Genomic DNA, 17,265 nt, shown 5'->3' on the forward strand with positions numbered 1-17,265 from the left:
TGTTCTAACTCATACTCCCACCAGCAGCATATGATAAGCGCCTATACGAGCAAAATTTAATTTTCAGGTCGTAAATATTTCTGTGTTACCTTATATTATAAAAGGGATATTGTGTTATCTAGATCCTTAAGAAAATATGCAACTCCTTTCTACTTCTCTGAGGTCCCAAGTGAGGTCAGCCTGTGTCAGATAAATCCTACCCAAGGGAATCCAAAGAGAGGGGGGAACTGTACTTAACAGTTACTGGTTTGTGACCCCTTCTCCAGCTCCTCCTGGTTCTGAGGGAAGGAGCTGGCGGGGCACTTGAGCTGAAGGAATCCAATGGGTCTTGTTTTTGGCACGCTGGACAAGCCTCTTCACTTTAAATATTTAAAAAAATATATTTTTAATTGATGAGATAGAGGAAGGGGGCAGAGGCGGGGGGGGGGGGGGAGAGAGAGACAAAGAGAGAAACATAGATTTGTTGTTCCACTTACTTATGCATTCATGCATTCATTGGTTGCTTTTTGTATGTGCCCTGGCTAACTGGAGATTGAACCCACAACCTTGACATATCGGGATGATGCTCTAACCAACTGAGCTACCCAGCCAGGGTGGCCTCCTCCCTTTATGTGCATCAAATCAAGAAAACCTTATGGACAGGGAGCATGCACTAGAACCTTTGTTTCTCTTTTCAAATAAGTGAGCCATATGTATTATATGTACTCTTTATCCCAAGTTAAGATATTATATGCAGTCCATTTTGAGATGTCTTGTTTTTTTTTTTTTTTTTTTTTTTTTTTTTTTTTTTTTTTTTTTAGCTGAGGGATGGGAAAGACCTTGAAGAGACCTGTAAATAGATGTAAAATAATAGTAACTATTAAATTTTAAATGCTGCTAAGTTCTAGACAAGGAACTAAGCATTTTTAAAAGTACCTGATCGAAATTTCTTACAATAGCTGTAGGTGTGTTCTCATTATTCAGTTAAAGAACTTAGTGCTTAGACACATTATAGAACTTGCAGATTTGAACCATGATCTATGTGGCTCCAAAGTCCCCATACTTTGGGTCATACTACTGTGAAGTGCTGTAGGTTGCTGTGTGACTTACCCTCTATAAATTTGGATGATGCCTGAAGAGCATAGAATCCATAGTACTTCTCACTGCCCTTTGCTAGCTATATGACTTTGGGCAGATTACTTAATCTTTCTGTGTCTCAGTTTCCTCATCTGAAAACGGGGATATTAATAAAACTCTCTTTTAGGGTCATGAGGTTTAAGTGAATAATTATATGCCAACTGCTTAAAGCAGTGCATGGCATAAAATAAGGACAAATGCTAAATGCTAACATCATCATCATCATGATTACTTCTTTGCAAGGGAAATGTGGTGCTTAATATACTAAGCCTTGAGGATACACATTCTTAGAGTGTGGAGCTGGGACCACCTTCTAAAGCCATGAGCCCCCATATTAGAAATGGAGGTTCAAAGGGAAGAATGGGGCACCTTACCTTTAAGTCATTTACGATCTTTGTGTTACGAAATTTGCATTCTGATGCAAAATTATCATTTCTATCACGACTGTTTTGAAAACATGTGGGAATGAATGAGTTCAGACTTTCAGAGTAAAAATTCTTCTGTCACTTGGCACAGTGAGGAACGCACAGCGGAAGCATATTCTTGCAGCCCATCAGATTATCCACAGGCACACAGGAGACATGCTTGCAAGGGACTTTGCTGAGCGACCACAAGATGAGCACTGACAAGTTACTTAAGGAAAAAACTCAAAGTGAGAAAGACAGCTAAGGTGAGTTTGATTTTTCCATTTGGAAGGAAGTAGAGAGGAGGGAAAGTAGCATCATTCAGCTTTGAGCTATCAATAATAATAAAAGCATAATATGCAAATCAACCGAACAGCCAAACAGCTGAACAACCTTCTGGACGACCACACTATGACACCAGGCCAGCCAAGGCGGGTGCGATGCGATTGGTTGGGGGCCCCACCATTGCCCCATGATCACCTGGCGGAGCTCCATGATCCATCGCCCCCCAGAGAGAGGCCCAGGCTACCTGGCCCTCGGCGCTGCAGTGGGTAGGAGAGGCCTCCCTCCGCAGGGCATCGATCGCGGGACTCCTGGACTTTGAGAGGATGCAGGCAGGGCTGAGGGACCTCCCCCCACCCCCAGTGCATGAATTTTGTGCACCGGGCCTCTAGTACTCTAATAATCATCATATGAAAAGATTGCCCATTGTTTAAGAAGATGAAGCACTCCCATGTAAATTGGCATATTTCATCTAGGATATGGAACATGCTATTGAAATTGTTAGAGAATATAGTGTTAGATATTATAGCAGTTGGACTCTTGTGACCAGAAAACAGGACTCTAGATTATTTTTATGGTTTCTTTTAGTGTGTGACTGTACTTATCACAAATAAAGCTGCAAAAAAAGAACTTGTTCTCATGGAGGTTCCTCTATTGCATTGTGCTAGTTGTAAGCATAGCATGAGGCACAGCCTCCTTATTCCAGCTCAGATGCCTTCTGCAGTGTCCACCAGGGGTTGGTTTTAGGCTCAACTAAATAGTCACATGCATAAGACTGACATGGACCACATTTGATAGGATTTGCGTATCGGTCTACTCAGCACGGTACAAGGCAGGAACTGCAGCGTCCAGCAGAGCCTCAGGCAGCTCTCTTCCTGTGGGAGCTCTTGCCGTAGCCACACAGAAGAACACAGCCACTTTCTTTAGCCCCCAGGTTACATAGTTCAGGTACAAGGGAAAGAGATTCACATTGAGTGGGTGCAGGGGTTGTCTGGTTTACATGTCCCAGGGCCAGTGTTGCTTGTAATAATTCCATAGGCAGAGTTTCCAGGGCCCCCCAATGGATTTGCCCAGTTACAAAAGTCAGCACACTCAGGGTTAGCTCAAAGCTACAGTTTCCTATTCAGTATTAATAATTCACTTATTAACCCTTCCCAGTCAGATTCTAGTTACCACGCAGGGGTCATTTTTGGCTCAAGTAGTGTTAGTAACATACTTGACACTTATCACCTATCAGATTACTAGGAGAACAGAGCTAAAGAGTCAATTGAAACTAAAATTCTCATGAGAAGGGAAAACGAAGTGAACCCTTTGCCTATACCTTCTCCCTCACCCTCCCATAGCAGAGGCACAACATTCATTGTTGGGCCTGAGGGTGTGCTGTCAGCTTAGGGAAGGAGCCAAAGTTTAGGGCGGAAATTGAGCCTGGCAGTCAGAAGGTTTGGGGGTTTGGGGTTGGCCATCTCTGCCACCAACTGTAGACCTTATACAATTAATTTCTTTTCACTTAAGGCATGCCCATGCTCATGTGACCGAGAGACCCTCTTAGGAGAATCTGCTGGGACTTTAAGTCTTAATAAAAGAGGGTCATGGAAGGAGGATTGAGATGAGGGGGCAGTGAAGAAAGCAAGCAGAGAAAAAACTGATAAAGGACTCTTAAATATCAGGCTGTGGATATCATTACAGCAGAAAAGCTTTAAATATAATAATATACTTTTATTGATTTCAGAGAGGAAGGGAGAGAGAGATAGAAACACCAATGATGAGAGAGAATCATCGATGGGCTGCCTCCTGCACACCCCACACTGGGAATCGAGCCCACAATCCAGGCATAAGCCCTGACCAGGATTTGAACCATGACTCTCTGGTTTATAGGTTGATGCTCAAACACTGAGCCACACAAGGCAGGCAGTAAAGATTTTGTTTTTAATTAATAATGAAATAACCTCTGAAATCATTGAAGATATAATCCATATGTTTATTTGCATGTTATATACTATCTGTATAATATAATTTGAAGGACCAAAGCATTTTGACTATCATTATTGTGATAAAAGTCAACCTTGTTGTTGGGGTAGTCATTTTTCTTGCATGCAAATGTGATGAGGTTAATAATTTACATAGTTTGACTTGAGTGCATCCGCATTTACTTCTTAGTATAACACACCTGTTCTATGACATCCATGGTGATCTGTGAAATCAGGCCACGGAGTGTTAAAATGATTTTTCCTTTATGCTTACTGAAACTAAAATACATTTCATTAACTCATTATATAGTTATAAAGTACAGTTAAAAATATAGTTGCCAAGCTAACCAAAGACACTCAGCAAGAAAGAGCAACCGATAAATTAATGAAGTGTCTTCTTAACACGCGATTGAATGTTTGGAGCATGATGCTTAATGGCCCCCTAGTACATATTTCTCCTCCTTCCTTCCCTCAGAGGGAAGATGGGAAGGACAGCTGTGAGATCATAGTAATGCTTAGAGAAAGGGACCACTGATTAAAATTTTTTAAATTGGCTTGAAGACAATAAAGAGCTAATAAAGCAGTGAGGAATTTCTGGGCAAAAATTTAGGAGAAGACAAATCAGAGCTTTGGAGCTGGCCTTTGGAGCCACTTTTTTTTTTTTTTAACCGGAGGGAATATGCAAATTCTTTAAAAATGTGGCTGAAAGGCTTAACAGTGCTTTTATCAGCTTTGTAAAACTAGGGGGACAAAAGCTGCAGTCACCTTGAGGCTCTGGTAAACCTCCTCCATTTGGGCTGGGACTCGGGAAGGCTGTGCCCTGGCAGTAAGGGTTGCTTGGGTGTAAACCAAGCATGTCAAACTTGCAGTGCAGACCACAATGAATATTTTTGCGGTCCAGCCAATATAACGGTATGTAAGAAACATTTTAATAAAAATTTAGTAACTTAATTTTTACAATATCCTGTTATACATAATTATTAGTAATGAACTACAACGTTCGCTAATGACTGGTTACTATAATCTTGTTGCATTCATTTCCCTTATGCGCCTAACGCACAGGCACACCATTTCTCCCCACTAATACTAGCAGCGAGTATTTTAGCAGCCAATTGCCATGTCATCAGTCTTGTACTGACTTGTGTGGTGTGCACAACAGGAAATACTTCACTTTCGGAGAACAAGAAAAATAAGTTTATTTGCGTTACGCTTATTAATTTGTGCAGTTATTCAGTATCTGATAAGTTACTGTTCAAGAAAAAATATTAATTTTATGAAAATGTTCTATTATTTTATGTTAACGATTACTCATTTATTTCAGCTCTTTGTATTCAGCATGTCTCTATCAAAATAAACCTACGTTTCTGTGAAAATTGAAGCTTTTGGGGTTTTTTGGCCCACATGAACTTAAACCTTGTTTATTTGGCCCATGTTAGCCTTTGAGTTTGACATGCTTGCTGTAAACTATCCGCCTCATAGACTACAGTTCAGCTTCTAATCATTTGAATGATCCAAAAAATATCTCAACCTCAGAAATTAAATTAAAGAGATACTTAATTCCTGTTGCCTCAAAAACCTTGTCAGAAACAAGAGTTAAATTCTCATTGGAGAAAGTTGACATTATTCTAGACCTCAGTTTATTTTCACAAACAGTTTTTCATGTACAATTTCCAGAACACAATCAAGAATGTCCCGATTTATAAGGAGGCACATAAAAATGTAAACAAGCAGCAGCAGAAATTATGTAGATCATAGAAACAGACCTAAAGGGAGCTAAAATATTGGAATTAGTAGACAGGGATTTTAAAATAACTATGCTTATTGCTTTGGATTTCTAGTCTCCAGAATTGTGAGAAAATAAGTTTCTGTTATATAAGCTGCCCAGTCTCTGGTGTTTTGTTATGGCAGCCCACTCTAAGATTTTGATCCCAGGAGTAGAGTGTTGCCACAACAAATATGTAAGCATGTGGAAGCAGCTTTGGAACTAGATAATGGGCAGAGGCGGGAAGAGTTTTAAGGTGCATGTTGGAGATACGGATGCTCATGGCAATTCTGGTGAACTTTCAGACAGAAGTGAGGAATGCGTTATTGGAAACCAGAGGAAAGGCAATCCATGTTATAAAGCAGCAAAGAACTTAGCTAAACTTTGTTGTTTTATGGAAGGTGGAACTTGAAAGCATGAAATTGGATGTTTAGCTGAGATTTCTAAACAAAATGTTGAAGGAGTTGGTTTCTTCTGGCTGCTTATAGTAAAATGTGAGGGAAGAGCGATGAAGAAGGAATTGTTAAGCAAAAAGGGGCAAGAACTTGAAGATTTGGAAGATTCTTAGCCTATCTGTATTTCAAAGCGTAAGAAAGTATATTCTGAAATGAACACTAAGGCTGTGGCTGAACAGCTATTTGACAGAGAGCTTATGGGAACTGAAAGGGCTGGAGATGGCATGAGATGAAGGAACGCTGTCAGGCTTCTTGGATTTGACCAGATGAGACAATACAGCTATTATGCTCCAAATGTGCACAATTCTTCAATAGACAAAAATAACCTGGAAGGCGATTTAAAATTAGGGCCACTGTCTCAGTTTCAACAGGTCAGATGACTTCTGCCCAGAACCTTAAGGGTGGGACCACCCATAGGACCCTACCCAGGGAGCTGTAGAGATGAAGGGGTGGGGTCACCTTACATGGGAGTAATTGGGCCATGCTAGTGACCTGGAAGCTAGGACAATGAGCTAAAGGATTAATCTCAAGCTTTAAGATCCAGTAGAATTTGTCTGGCTAAGCTTTGGACTTGCATGGGACCCATTCCTTTTTTCTTCCTTCTCACTTCTCCCTTTTGGAGTGAGAATATCTATCCTGTGCCTGACACATCATTGTATTTTGAAGCACATAACTTGTCTGATTCACAGCTGGAGAAGAATGTTGCCTCAAGATGAATCAAACCTTGAGACTCACCCACATGTAAATTAGACGATATTGAGATTAGATATTGGACTTTAGAATTTAGAAGTGATGTTCAAATGAGTTAAGACCTTGGAGCTGTTGGGATGGAATGAATGTATTTTGCATGAGAAGGATGTGAATTTGGGGTATGGGTGTGAAATGATCTGCACTGAATTGTGTCACCCCCCAATTCATATGTTGAAGCCTTTAACCTCTAAGATAGTGGTCGGCAAACTCATTAGTCAACAGAGCTAAATATCAACAGTACAACGATTGAAATTTCTTTTGAGAGCCAAATTTTTTAAACTTAAACTATATAGATAGGTACATTGTTATTAACTTAATTAGGGTACTCCTAAGGCTTAGGAAGAGCCACACTCAAGGGGCCGAAGAACCGCATGTGGCTCTCGAGCCACCATTTGCCGACCATGGCTCTAAGATATTGACGTTCGGAAATGAGGCATGTGGGAGATAAATAGGATTCGATGAGATCATGAGGGTGGGCCCCTCATGACGGGAATAGTGTCTTTATTAGAAGAGACACCAGAGTTTGCTCTCTGTCTTTCTCTGCCATGTGAGGACACAGCTAGAAGGCAGCTATCCGTAAAATGTTGCATAAAGCAGTGTCAGCCATTTCAGAGTTGAAATTATGCAGTGTGTTCTCTGATAAAAATGCAATGAAATTAGAAATCAATGACAAGATAATTCTAAGATGTTTGGAAATTTAGAAATGTAGGTGTAAATAATCTCTTCATCAAAAAAAGTGTCAGGACAGAAACTAGAAAATATTTTGAACTGAAGAATAACAAAAATGCCATGTATGTATCAAACTTGTGGAATGCTGCTAGTGTGGCGCTTACACAGGAATTTGTAGTCTTAAAGGCATTTATTAGAAAAGAAAAGGTGAAAATAAGACTAAGCATCCTTTTTAAGAAATTATAGAAAGAACAGCAAATTAGAGGCAAAAATGTAAAAGGAAGAAAATAACAAAATAAAAATAACAGAAATTAATAAAACAGAAAATAGACATGTCTTCTGATTCTAGGTGGGATGTAGTAGGTAGCTATAATAATGAGAAGATAATGGGCACATTGTAAGTGTTATATTTCTAAAGGCATCGGAGAGCTGTGGAAACAAGGGGACTAGATGCACTAAAATGGCAGAGAGGAAAGAGTCCTTCCTAAGTGATCTGAGGTCGCTGGCCATTTTCTTCCTCTGAGCATTGGCCACATCTGGGCACAAGCTAAGACACAGGCTTGACGAAGACCGAGCAACTTTACTAACGGAATGGCGATCTGCTTTATAGACTTCCTGAACTGTCAAAAGCTAAAAGATGCCTTGGGCTGATGAACACAGTACAATATACAGATGATATATTATTGAATTGTACCCCTGAAACCCATATCCTTTTATTAACCAGTGTCACCCCAATGAACTCAATAAAAAATACAATAAAATATTTTAAAAAAAAATCCTTTGTATATTATTCTAGTCCCTTTTTTTTAAAAAAAAGGAGAGGAGATTAGGACACAGGCAACATACAGATCAGGAGGTGGCCATGTGAAGATACAGCAAGAAGGTAGCCATCTGCAAGCCAGGAAGAAAGGCCTCAGAAGGCACGAACCTGCTGGCACCTTGATCTTGGACTTACAGTCTCCAGAACCAAGAGAAAATAAAGTTGTTATTTACGCCGGCCAGTCTAGGGTATTTGTTATGGCATTCCTGGCTAACTAACAAAAAATTACAGAATTAAAACAAAAAGTTAAAATAAAGCAGAGAGATAAATTGAAGAAGGAATTGCTCACCAAAAAGGAACAAAAAGTTGAAGAGTTCAATTCTTACACATATATGCAGTGGATATATTTTCTGAGTTTAAATTACAAGTCCAGGAGCAGTTTTCTTTTTTTAAAAAAATAATTTTTATTTCTTGAAGTATTACAAAGAGTATTACATATGTCTCCTTTCCCCCCCTCCCTTGACATTCCCCCAGCCCCTACCCCCTAGTGTCTTGTGTCCATTGGTTATTCTTATATGCATGCATATATAAGTCCTTCGGTTGATCTCTTAACACCCCCCCCCCCCCCAAGCCCTCCCCAGGCTTCCCACTGCAGTTTGACAGTCTGTTCAATGCTGCTCGGCCTCTGCATCTACCCCTGTTCCTCAGTCTATACTGGTCCCCATTATCTGTCCCAACCTCACTGGAGCCATCCCAACCTCACTGGGGCCGTTTCGTCCTCACCAGGGCCTTCTTGACCTCACTGTGGCCGTCCCGACCTCACTGGGGCCGTCCCGACCTCACTGGGGCCATCCCTACCTTACCGGGGCTATCCCTACCTCACCGGGGCCGTTTCCACCTCACCGGGGCTGTCCCGACCTTGCTGGTGCTGTACATCGCCAGGGTCATTTCGGCCTCACCGGGGCCATCCCAACCTCACCAGGGCCATTTCGGCCTCACCAGGGCTGTTTCAACCTCACCGGGGCCGTTCCAACCTCACCGGGGCTGTTTCAATCTCACCGGGGCTGTCCCGACCTTACCGGGCCCTCTCGGCATCACTGGGGCTGTTTCAACCTCACCGGGGCCGTCTCAACCTCCCCGGGTCATTCCGACTTCACCTGGGGCGTTTCGGCCTCACCAGGGTCGTCCCAGCCTCACCGGGGCCGTCACAACCTCACCGGGGCTGTTTCAATCCAGGAGCAGTTTTCAACCTTGAAACAAGTGCAAAGGAAATGTCCATATTTCAAGTCTATTTGTGCAATGGAGGCATGTCCACCTAACCCTCCATTGGAAATGATTGAACTGTGTTGTAATGAGATGTCAAAAGGCCTCTAATGGAATTCTAGAAATGCCTTCTACGTAACAAGTATGCACAATTAGAAGCCTGTGTTCATAGCAGGACCATTTCTTGATAGCAGCATTGGAGCAAGTGCCTGTGTGGAATGTCTCCTTGCACATCACCGTTAACAGCGAACATTTGCAGTCTATTTTGAACTTCAGTTAAGCAAAATTATTCCTAAATACTAGTTCATTCTCATTAGTAGATCTCTATTACAAAAAAAAACTGTAGTTAATTATATTATTAGTCTTTTGAATTTTATAAAAAAGAAAAATAGTGTGATGGTTTGTTTTCTCTCTTGTTATTAGAGTACCTACATAATGTCCTGGACTTTGTCTCTTGGCCCATAGAGGCTAAAATACTATCAGTCTCTTTGCAGAAAAAGTGTCAATCCCACTTTTCAGCAGTTAAAATCAATGATGGAGAACTAAATACAGCAACATGGATGAATCTCACAGATACAGGGTTAAAAGAAGAAAGTTTTTTTTTTAAAATATATTTTATTGATTTTTTACAGAGAGGAAGGGAGAGAGATAGAGAGTTAGAAACATCGATGAGAGAGAAATATCGATCAGCTGCCTCCAGCACATCTCCTGCTGGGGATGTGCCTGCAACCCAGGTACATGCCCTTGACCGGAATCGAACCTGGGACCCTTCAGTCCGCAGGCCGACGCTCCATCCACTGAGCCAAACCGGTTTCGGCAAAAGAAGAAAGTTTTTAAAAATCTAAAATGAGTATCGCTATGAAGTTCAAAATGTTGTGTTTAGAAATGCATGATTAGGAGGTAAAGATATACAGAAAAGCAAGGAAGTGATGACTACAAATAAGAATAGTGATTACGTTTAGAGGGTGGGAAAGGACTGATTGGGAAGGAGCAAGTGGGAGCTTATAGGGCTTGTTGATGGGGCGGGGGGTATTTACACAGATGAATCTTCTACATGAATTCATTAGGCTGCACATTGGTTTTCTGTACTTTCCTATTTGTGTGATATCCCATAATTAAAAATTAGAAATGTGTATGTGTATACACACGCATGTATATACCTGCATTGTGCCTGCAACACACACAGACAATTTCTGGAAGATCAACAGAAGATGGGTAAGTAGTAGTTGGTAGGCATGGAGCTGGAGACTGAAGGTCAGACTGAGGGGAAAAAGACTGACTTTCTTCATGTTTTTCTAGATCCTTTATGGCGCATACATCTTAAGTTTCCAGTTATAACCCAGTTAATGTAAAGGTTTTTTAAGTGCTAGAATTTGGAAACTGAGACCCTGTGAGCGAAGAAACATTTGGACCAGGGGCTCATAAGCAGCAGAGCGGGAATGTGCCCGGGGCTGTCTGACTTCAAAACCGGGGCTCTGTGCCATTGTGTCACAGTAACTTTTTGGATGTATTGTTTTGATAATGATTGTTTCTCATGGACATTTGTGTTGTTTCTTACAGGCTATGATCTTTTTAAAAGAAGCTATACAAATCATCATAAAGAATTTCAGTAATCCGTGCTTCTCCCAAGATGTGTGTCTCTTATGGGCTTGTCAATGTGTGATTCATGAAGAGTATATTTCTCTTAAACTCACAATAATTTAAAATGGTGTTCAGTAATAATAATCAAATGAAGGAGCTTTATTCTCTTTGGTCTGTGTGCCAAAAGGCATGACAAGAAGCTTCATAACAGGACCATTTATGAGAGCCCTAAACTAGAAACCCAGATGTCCATCTACATTGCAATAGACAAATGGTGCTATAGTAATACCATCAGCTAACTATTGGGCTTTAGATCTAAGAAGTATATTCATGCAACACCTGTAGAGAGGGCGATGTTACAGAGCCATCTGCCCATCCTGTGTGCTGACAAACATCAGTGTTGGATGGATCCTTCCTCATTTAGAGATAGGTAAATAGGAAAAACAATAAATAAACAAAAGCATCAACAACAAATTAACATGGGACCTGTGCAAAGAATTGACAAAAGAAAATGTATGTTACTCTAAAAATGTATGTTACTCTTATAAAATACCTTATTATAGAAAACAAGAAAAATTATCTGCTTGATGTTTTGAATAGGAGGCAAAAAAAAAAAAGTGGCCTTTTAGGAAACTGAAACAGGAAATAATAAGAACAGACAGCAGCCAGAGAACAGACAGATGCAGGCTGAAAAGAAAAGAAAGCTGGCTGGTACTGGAAATAATGGGGGGAACACTATGTGAAGTAGATGACTGTCTAACTGCTATGCTGTACACCTGAACTAATACAAAATAATACTGAATGTAAACTGCATTTGAGCAAAAATTTTACATTAAAAAAATAAAGCTGGCTAGATGAAACACACACACACACACACACACACACACACACACACACACACACACACAAGGCTAAAAATCCAATGACATCATTTGGATGAAGTTAAAAGAACAGATATCTCACAGCAGAGAATAAAATTGGTATGTAGCTGACAAAATTGTTAAGTCGTCCAGTATGGGGTGGGAGGGAAAGGGCAAATTTTGAAAAGGACAAAGGAACCAAAACATGTAAAATGGAAACAATAATCAAAGATTTTCTGAGCTGAAAAAAATACCTGATCGTTCAAACTTGAAAGGCTTTACCTTGTCCTCGAAAAGCCAGGATTGGGCATCTTTTTCCCCGTCCTGAGGATCACAGACAAACAGATAAGTACTACACAAGTAAGGAGGCAATTGAATTTTGTTTTTTCCTTTAAAATTGCTAACCTGAGATAGGTAAAGGTTATATTAGTCAATCTTAAAAAAAAAAATCAGGAACACAAAATGAGAAGAATTGAGTTAGGTAGACAGGATAGAAAGTGGGAACAACTGACTTTCTTTGTAAAGAGCCTAAAGTAACTATTTTAGGCTTTGCAGGCCAGATGGCCTCTGATGCTGCTACTCAACTCTGCTGTTGTAGAGTGAAAACAGCCATAAATAACACATAAATGGGTAACTGTGGCTGTGTTCCAATAAAACTTTATTTACAAAAACTGGCAGCAGACAGGATTTCGCCCATGGACCATAGTTTGCCCATTCCTTCTCTATAGCGATGAACTAAAGTTAAAATCAATACCAACTTTTAAAAGGATTTAAATGGCTTCTAATAAAGAACAAGAAACTTAGAATATTTTCTTTCTTTTTTAATCCTCAACTGAGGATATTTTTTCCATTGATCTCTAGAGAGAGAGTGGAAGGAAAGGGAGGAAGTGGTGGGGGAGGGGGGAGAGAGATAGAGAGAAACATCGATGTGAGAGAGAACATGGACTGGTTGCCTCTTGTGTGCTCTGAATTGGCCTGGGATTGAACCTGCAACTTGGGTATGTGCCCATGACCGGGAATTGAACTCATGACCCTTTGGTCTGCAGGTTGGTGCTCTAACCACTGAGCAACTGGCCAGGGCTAAACTAGAATATTTTCTAAAAAAACTTTAGTCTTCCAAAAACTTTTTTATTTAGACAAAAAGAAAAAATATAAGGTATTACAGAATTCTCATTAGCTAACTGAAGTTTACCAGGGGAGGACAACTTTTTCTGATACTGGCAACTCTCTAATTATAATGACTTGAATTTAAACACCCAACTTTGATAACCTTTGCTTTTGAAAATAAATCACCTGAGCAATGAGCAAAACTTACGTTAAAAGCCATGTTATCATGGCAACCAGAGCCATGCAGTAGATTGAGGCTAAACTAATATAGTCAGATAGAGGCCTGATGCACGAATTCATGTACCAGCGAGGTCACTCAGCCTGACCTGTAGGACCAGGCTGAAACTGGCTCTCTGACGTCCCCCGAGGGGTCCTGGATTGCGAGAGGGCTCAGACCAGGCCAAGGGACCCCCACTGGTGCACAATCAAGGCCTGGGAGGGACCACAGGAAGGCTCCAGGGCATGTCCAGATGTCTAGCTCAGTCCCAATTGGCCAGACCCCAGCAGTAAACTAACGTACTGGTTGGAGCATCTGCTCCCTGGTGGTCAGTGCACATCATAGCGAGCGGTTGAGCAGCCTTAGCATATCATTAGCATATTATGCTTTGGTTGAAGGGTTGACTGGTCGACTGGACACTTAGCATGTTAGGCTTCTATTATATAGGATAGCAATACACAATCACAATAAATGAACTTCTGAGGTTGAAAATGGATACATAATCAGATATAGTGAATCCTTGTGCCACTTAACAAAGGCATTGCTTCTCTTCAAAATGCTTAAAAATAGGCAAGGTAAAATCCAAGGAAGAAGTATGTAGTGTGAGTACACACTTTGGGATGAGAAACTATTAGCACAAAATTTTGGGGTATTCCAAATTTCTGAAGTGCAGAGCTCCCAGATAAATTACATTAAAGTCTGAGTATATGCTAGTTCAAGGGGAGCTCCCACTACAAACTCTCATCCCTGCTTCAATTCTAGAACATGGTACCCACTCAAGAGTAGAGTTGCATCTACTAAGAAGACTTGGAGTACGTTTACTTAGCAGGCTGCACGGAGGTTCACAGACCCACTTACTAGTAGAATGGAGAATGCCAGTGAGCACATGAGTGACAATGAATGGCCTTCAACTGTGCTTATAATGAAGCAAAAGCCAAGCTAACGCCTTCGCAGTGCAGTGGCATGAAGTTAAGAGAGTGGGCTCTGGAGTCAGATGGTCTGAATCCAAATCCCAGTCCAATGACAATATGTCCTCAGACAAGTTACTTGACCTAACTAAGCCTTAGCTTCTCTGCATCTAAAATGGTATAATCATAGCATGAAGATGTAATGAATTAATTCATGTAAAAGGCTTAGAATAGCAACTGGCATATGGTAAGCACCCAATAAGCACCAATTCACTAATTTTACTGTCACTATGGGATAGAAGCAAAAGAGAGATGGGTGGAGCATGTTTTTTGCTTTTAAGGCAAAATAGCTGCACCTATCGCTTCATGAAAAGTGGACCAGTGGATGTCAGTCTTTAGCAGATGAGTTTCTCCATCTCACTTGGGGAGAGTAAGAGAGAGAATATGGATGTGCTGTCACCCCTCCCTCCCCACAAGTGGGGAAGGGAGAGGAATGAGTGCCCCCTGTTCTGTAGAACCATGAAGTATAATAATAAAAGTGTAATATACTAATTAGACTGGACAGCCAAATGACCTTCTGACTGTCATTCTGGATGTCCTTCCTGATGAAGCCATGGCAGCGGGTGCCAGGGGCGATCGAGCAGTTAGGGGTGATCAAGCAGGCAGGCTTAGTGTTTAGGAGTGATCAGGCAGGCAGGGGAGTGGTTAGGAGTCAGCAGTCCCAGATTGTGAGAGGGATATCCAACTGCCGGCAGTCGGACATCCCCCGAGGGGTTCCGGATTGTGAGAGGGTGCAGACTGGGCCAAGGGACACCCCTTTGGGATGAGAAACTATTAGCACAAAGTGAGTACACACTTTGGGATGAGAAACTATTAGCACAAACTCTCATTTTATTTTTAAACCTCCTGTACACAAATTTCATGCACCGGGCCTCTAGTTTACAATAGAGCCTCCCGCTGACTGGACATCAAAGCAGTAGAAGAAAGTATCATGAGAAGAATTTTCCAGAAAACATTAAAAAATGAGGAAATCTTTTACTAAGAGGCAACATTTACTGCCAAATGTTGAAAAAACCAGAAACAAGGGCTACGGTGGTTCTCAACCATGGCCTCATGTTGAAGTCATCTTAGTACTTTAAAAGTTGGTTCTTGGACCTCTCTCCAGACCAATTAAGACAGAATCTTTATAAGGGGCTGATATCCAAAATATATACAGAACTCATACAACTCAATAGCAAAACCTCCCCCAAATAATCCTATTAAAATTGGCAGATCTGAATAGACATTTTCCAAAGAACATATACAGATGGTCAGCAGGTGTGTGGAAAGATGCTCAGCATCATTAATTATCAGGGAAATGCAAATCAAAATCACATGATATATCACCTTACACCTGTTAGAATGGCTATTACCCAAAACACAAGCAATAAATATTGGCAAGCATGTGGAGAAAAGGGAACACTGTGCATTATTGGTGGGAGTTATTGTGCAGCCACTATGGAAAACAGTATGGAGGTTTCTCACAAAATTAAAAATAGAACTATATCATATTACCCAGCAATTCCACTTCTGGATGTTTATCTGAAGAAAACAAAAACACTAACTTGAAAAGATAGATGCATCTAGGTGTCCATTGGTGGATGAATGGATAAAGAAATGAGTGTATAGTATACAATGGAATGTTATTCAAACATAAAAAAGAATGAAATCTTGCCATTTGGGACAACATGGATGAACCTTGAAGGCATTATGCTAAGTGAAATAAGTCAGACAAAGACAAATACTATGTGATCTCTCTTATATGTGGAATCTAAAACAAAACAAAACCCCTCAAGCTTATAGATGCAGAGAACAGAGGTTACCAGAGGCAAGGAAGGGGGCTGGGAGGAGTGGCTAAGGGGCATACATTAATTTTATTAAGGAATCTGTGTTACAGCTATTTGACATAACTTCATGGAAGGAAGTGGGGGAAATTTACTCCCACTTCCTAAGTTAGGAAATGAGTAGAGACTAGAAGCCTAAAGGAACTATACATAAGCACTGTATTGTAGTTAAAGATGTTTCCCACGGGAGTCCATGTTAACAGTCTGATACCTCTAAACGTGAATACTGGGATTGAGCAAATAAGCTAACAGATGATAGATAGTGGTAAAAAAAATAAATAAATAAAATAGCACCTTCAGAAGTGTAGCCAGGCAAGGGTATTTTTTTTTTTAAAGCATCTCAAGTGATCTAATATTCATTCAAGATTTAGAATAAGAGAAAGAAGCCTTTCCCAAGGACACTGTCCCTCCCCAGGTGTTTACCCTTTGGAGAGAGAGAGACCATGGAAGAGTCTTCAGTATAGGTTTAAATTATATTTTATTTTTAAACCTCAAGGATTCCAAAACAAACAAAAAATATGGGAGGAAGCACTGATACCAGCACAGTCATAACACATGTACGTCCCCTGCCATCACAGGCGTCACACCTGACTGTGATTGTCTACGGAATCCTCTCGCTTGCCCCTGGCCTGTGAGCTCTGCGGGCAGGGCAAGCGCTATGCTTCTGAGTTCATTTGTCCCTATTCCGGGTGCCTGGCACAGTCTCTGACACACGGTCATCCCCCAATAAGTAGTTATTTAGTGCAAGTCTATATCTTTAATGTTTGTAGAAGTGAACATTTGTGTGGTGTTGAAAGACAATTATGATGTCTTGGTATTTTATGTAATGAAATGAGTTTTCAAGAACATCATTCTAATTTATAACATTCACTTCTAGTTAATAAGGGTTTAATGTTTTGTGATTCGGTTGGTGACTGTTGTCCAGGGACCGAGTAAGTCATGGAGGAGAGGCCTTCTCACCATGCCCTGAGAGGCGCTAACCCTGCTCGTCCAAGCACATACAGCTTCCCAGCCCAGGACGCCTCCAACAACGGTTTTAGAGAAAACACAGACATGTTCTTCTCACTGTTTATTTTACTTTCAATAAAGGTTAAAGATATTGTATTTAAACATAACTATAAAGTAAGTTTCCAATTATGACAGAAAGGAGAAGTCAGCAATTCTCCACTAAAAAATGTACATAACTGGACAAAATTGTCAAAAACACCCATTTTAGGGCACCAGCAGTGGACAGCAAACTGAAAACCTGCTAGAGATTTAGGTAAAAACAGAAATCTGCTG

At 40.7% G+C, this 17,265-nt stretch overlaps 1 protein-coding gene across 1 annotated transcript in view; it reads left to right on the forward strand.

Moving 5' to 3' along the window:
- The window catches only part of CFAP91 (cilia and flagella associated protein 91), a 60,416-nt gene extending 58,025 nt beyond the window's left edge, over positions 1 to 2,391 (forward strand). The window contains 2 exon segments of the mRNA XM_036350509.1: positions 1,633 to 1,735; positions 1,737 to 2,391. Of these exon segments, the coding sequence (XP_036206402.1) occupies positions 1,633 to 1,735; positions 1,737 to 1,785 (152 nt within the window). The 3' untranslated portion in view covers positions 1,786 to 2,391.
- Positions 2,392 to 17,265: the final 14,874 nt, after the last annotated feature.

The sequence above is a fragment of the Myotis myotis genome, unplaced genomic scaffold (genome assembly GCF_014108235.1).
Source record: "Myotis myotis isolate mMyoMyo1 unplaced genomic scaffold, mMyoMyo1.p scaffold_m19_p_2, whole genome shotgun sequence".
Classification (NCBI taxonomy): domain Eukaryota; kingdom Metazoa; phylum Chordata; class Mammalia; order Chiroptera; family Vespertilionidae; genus Myotis; species Myotis myotis.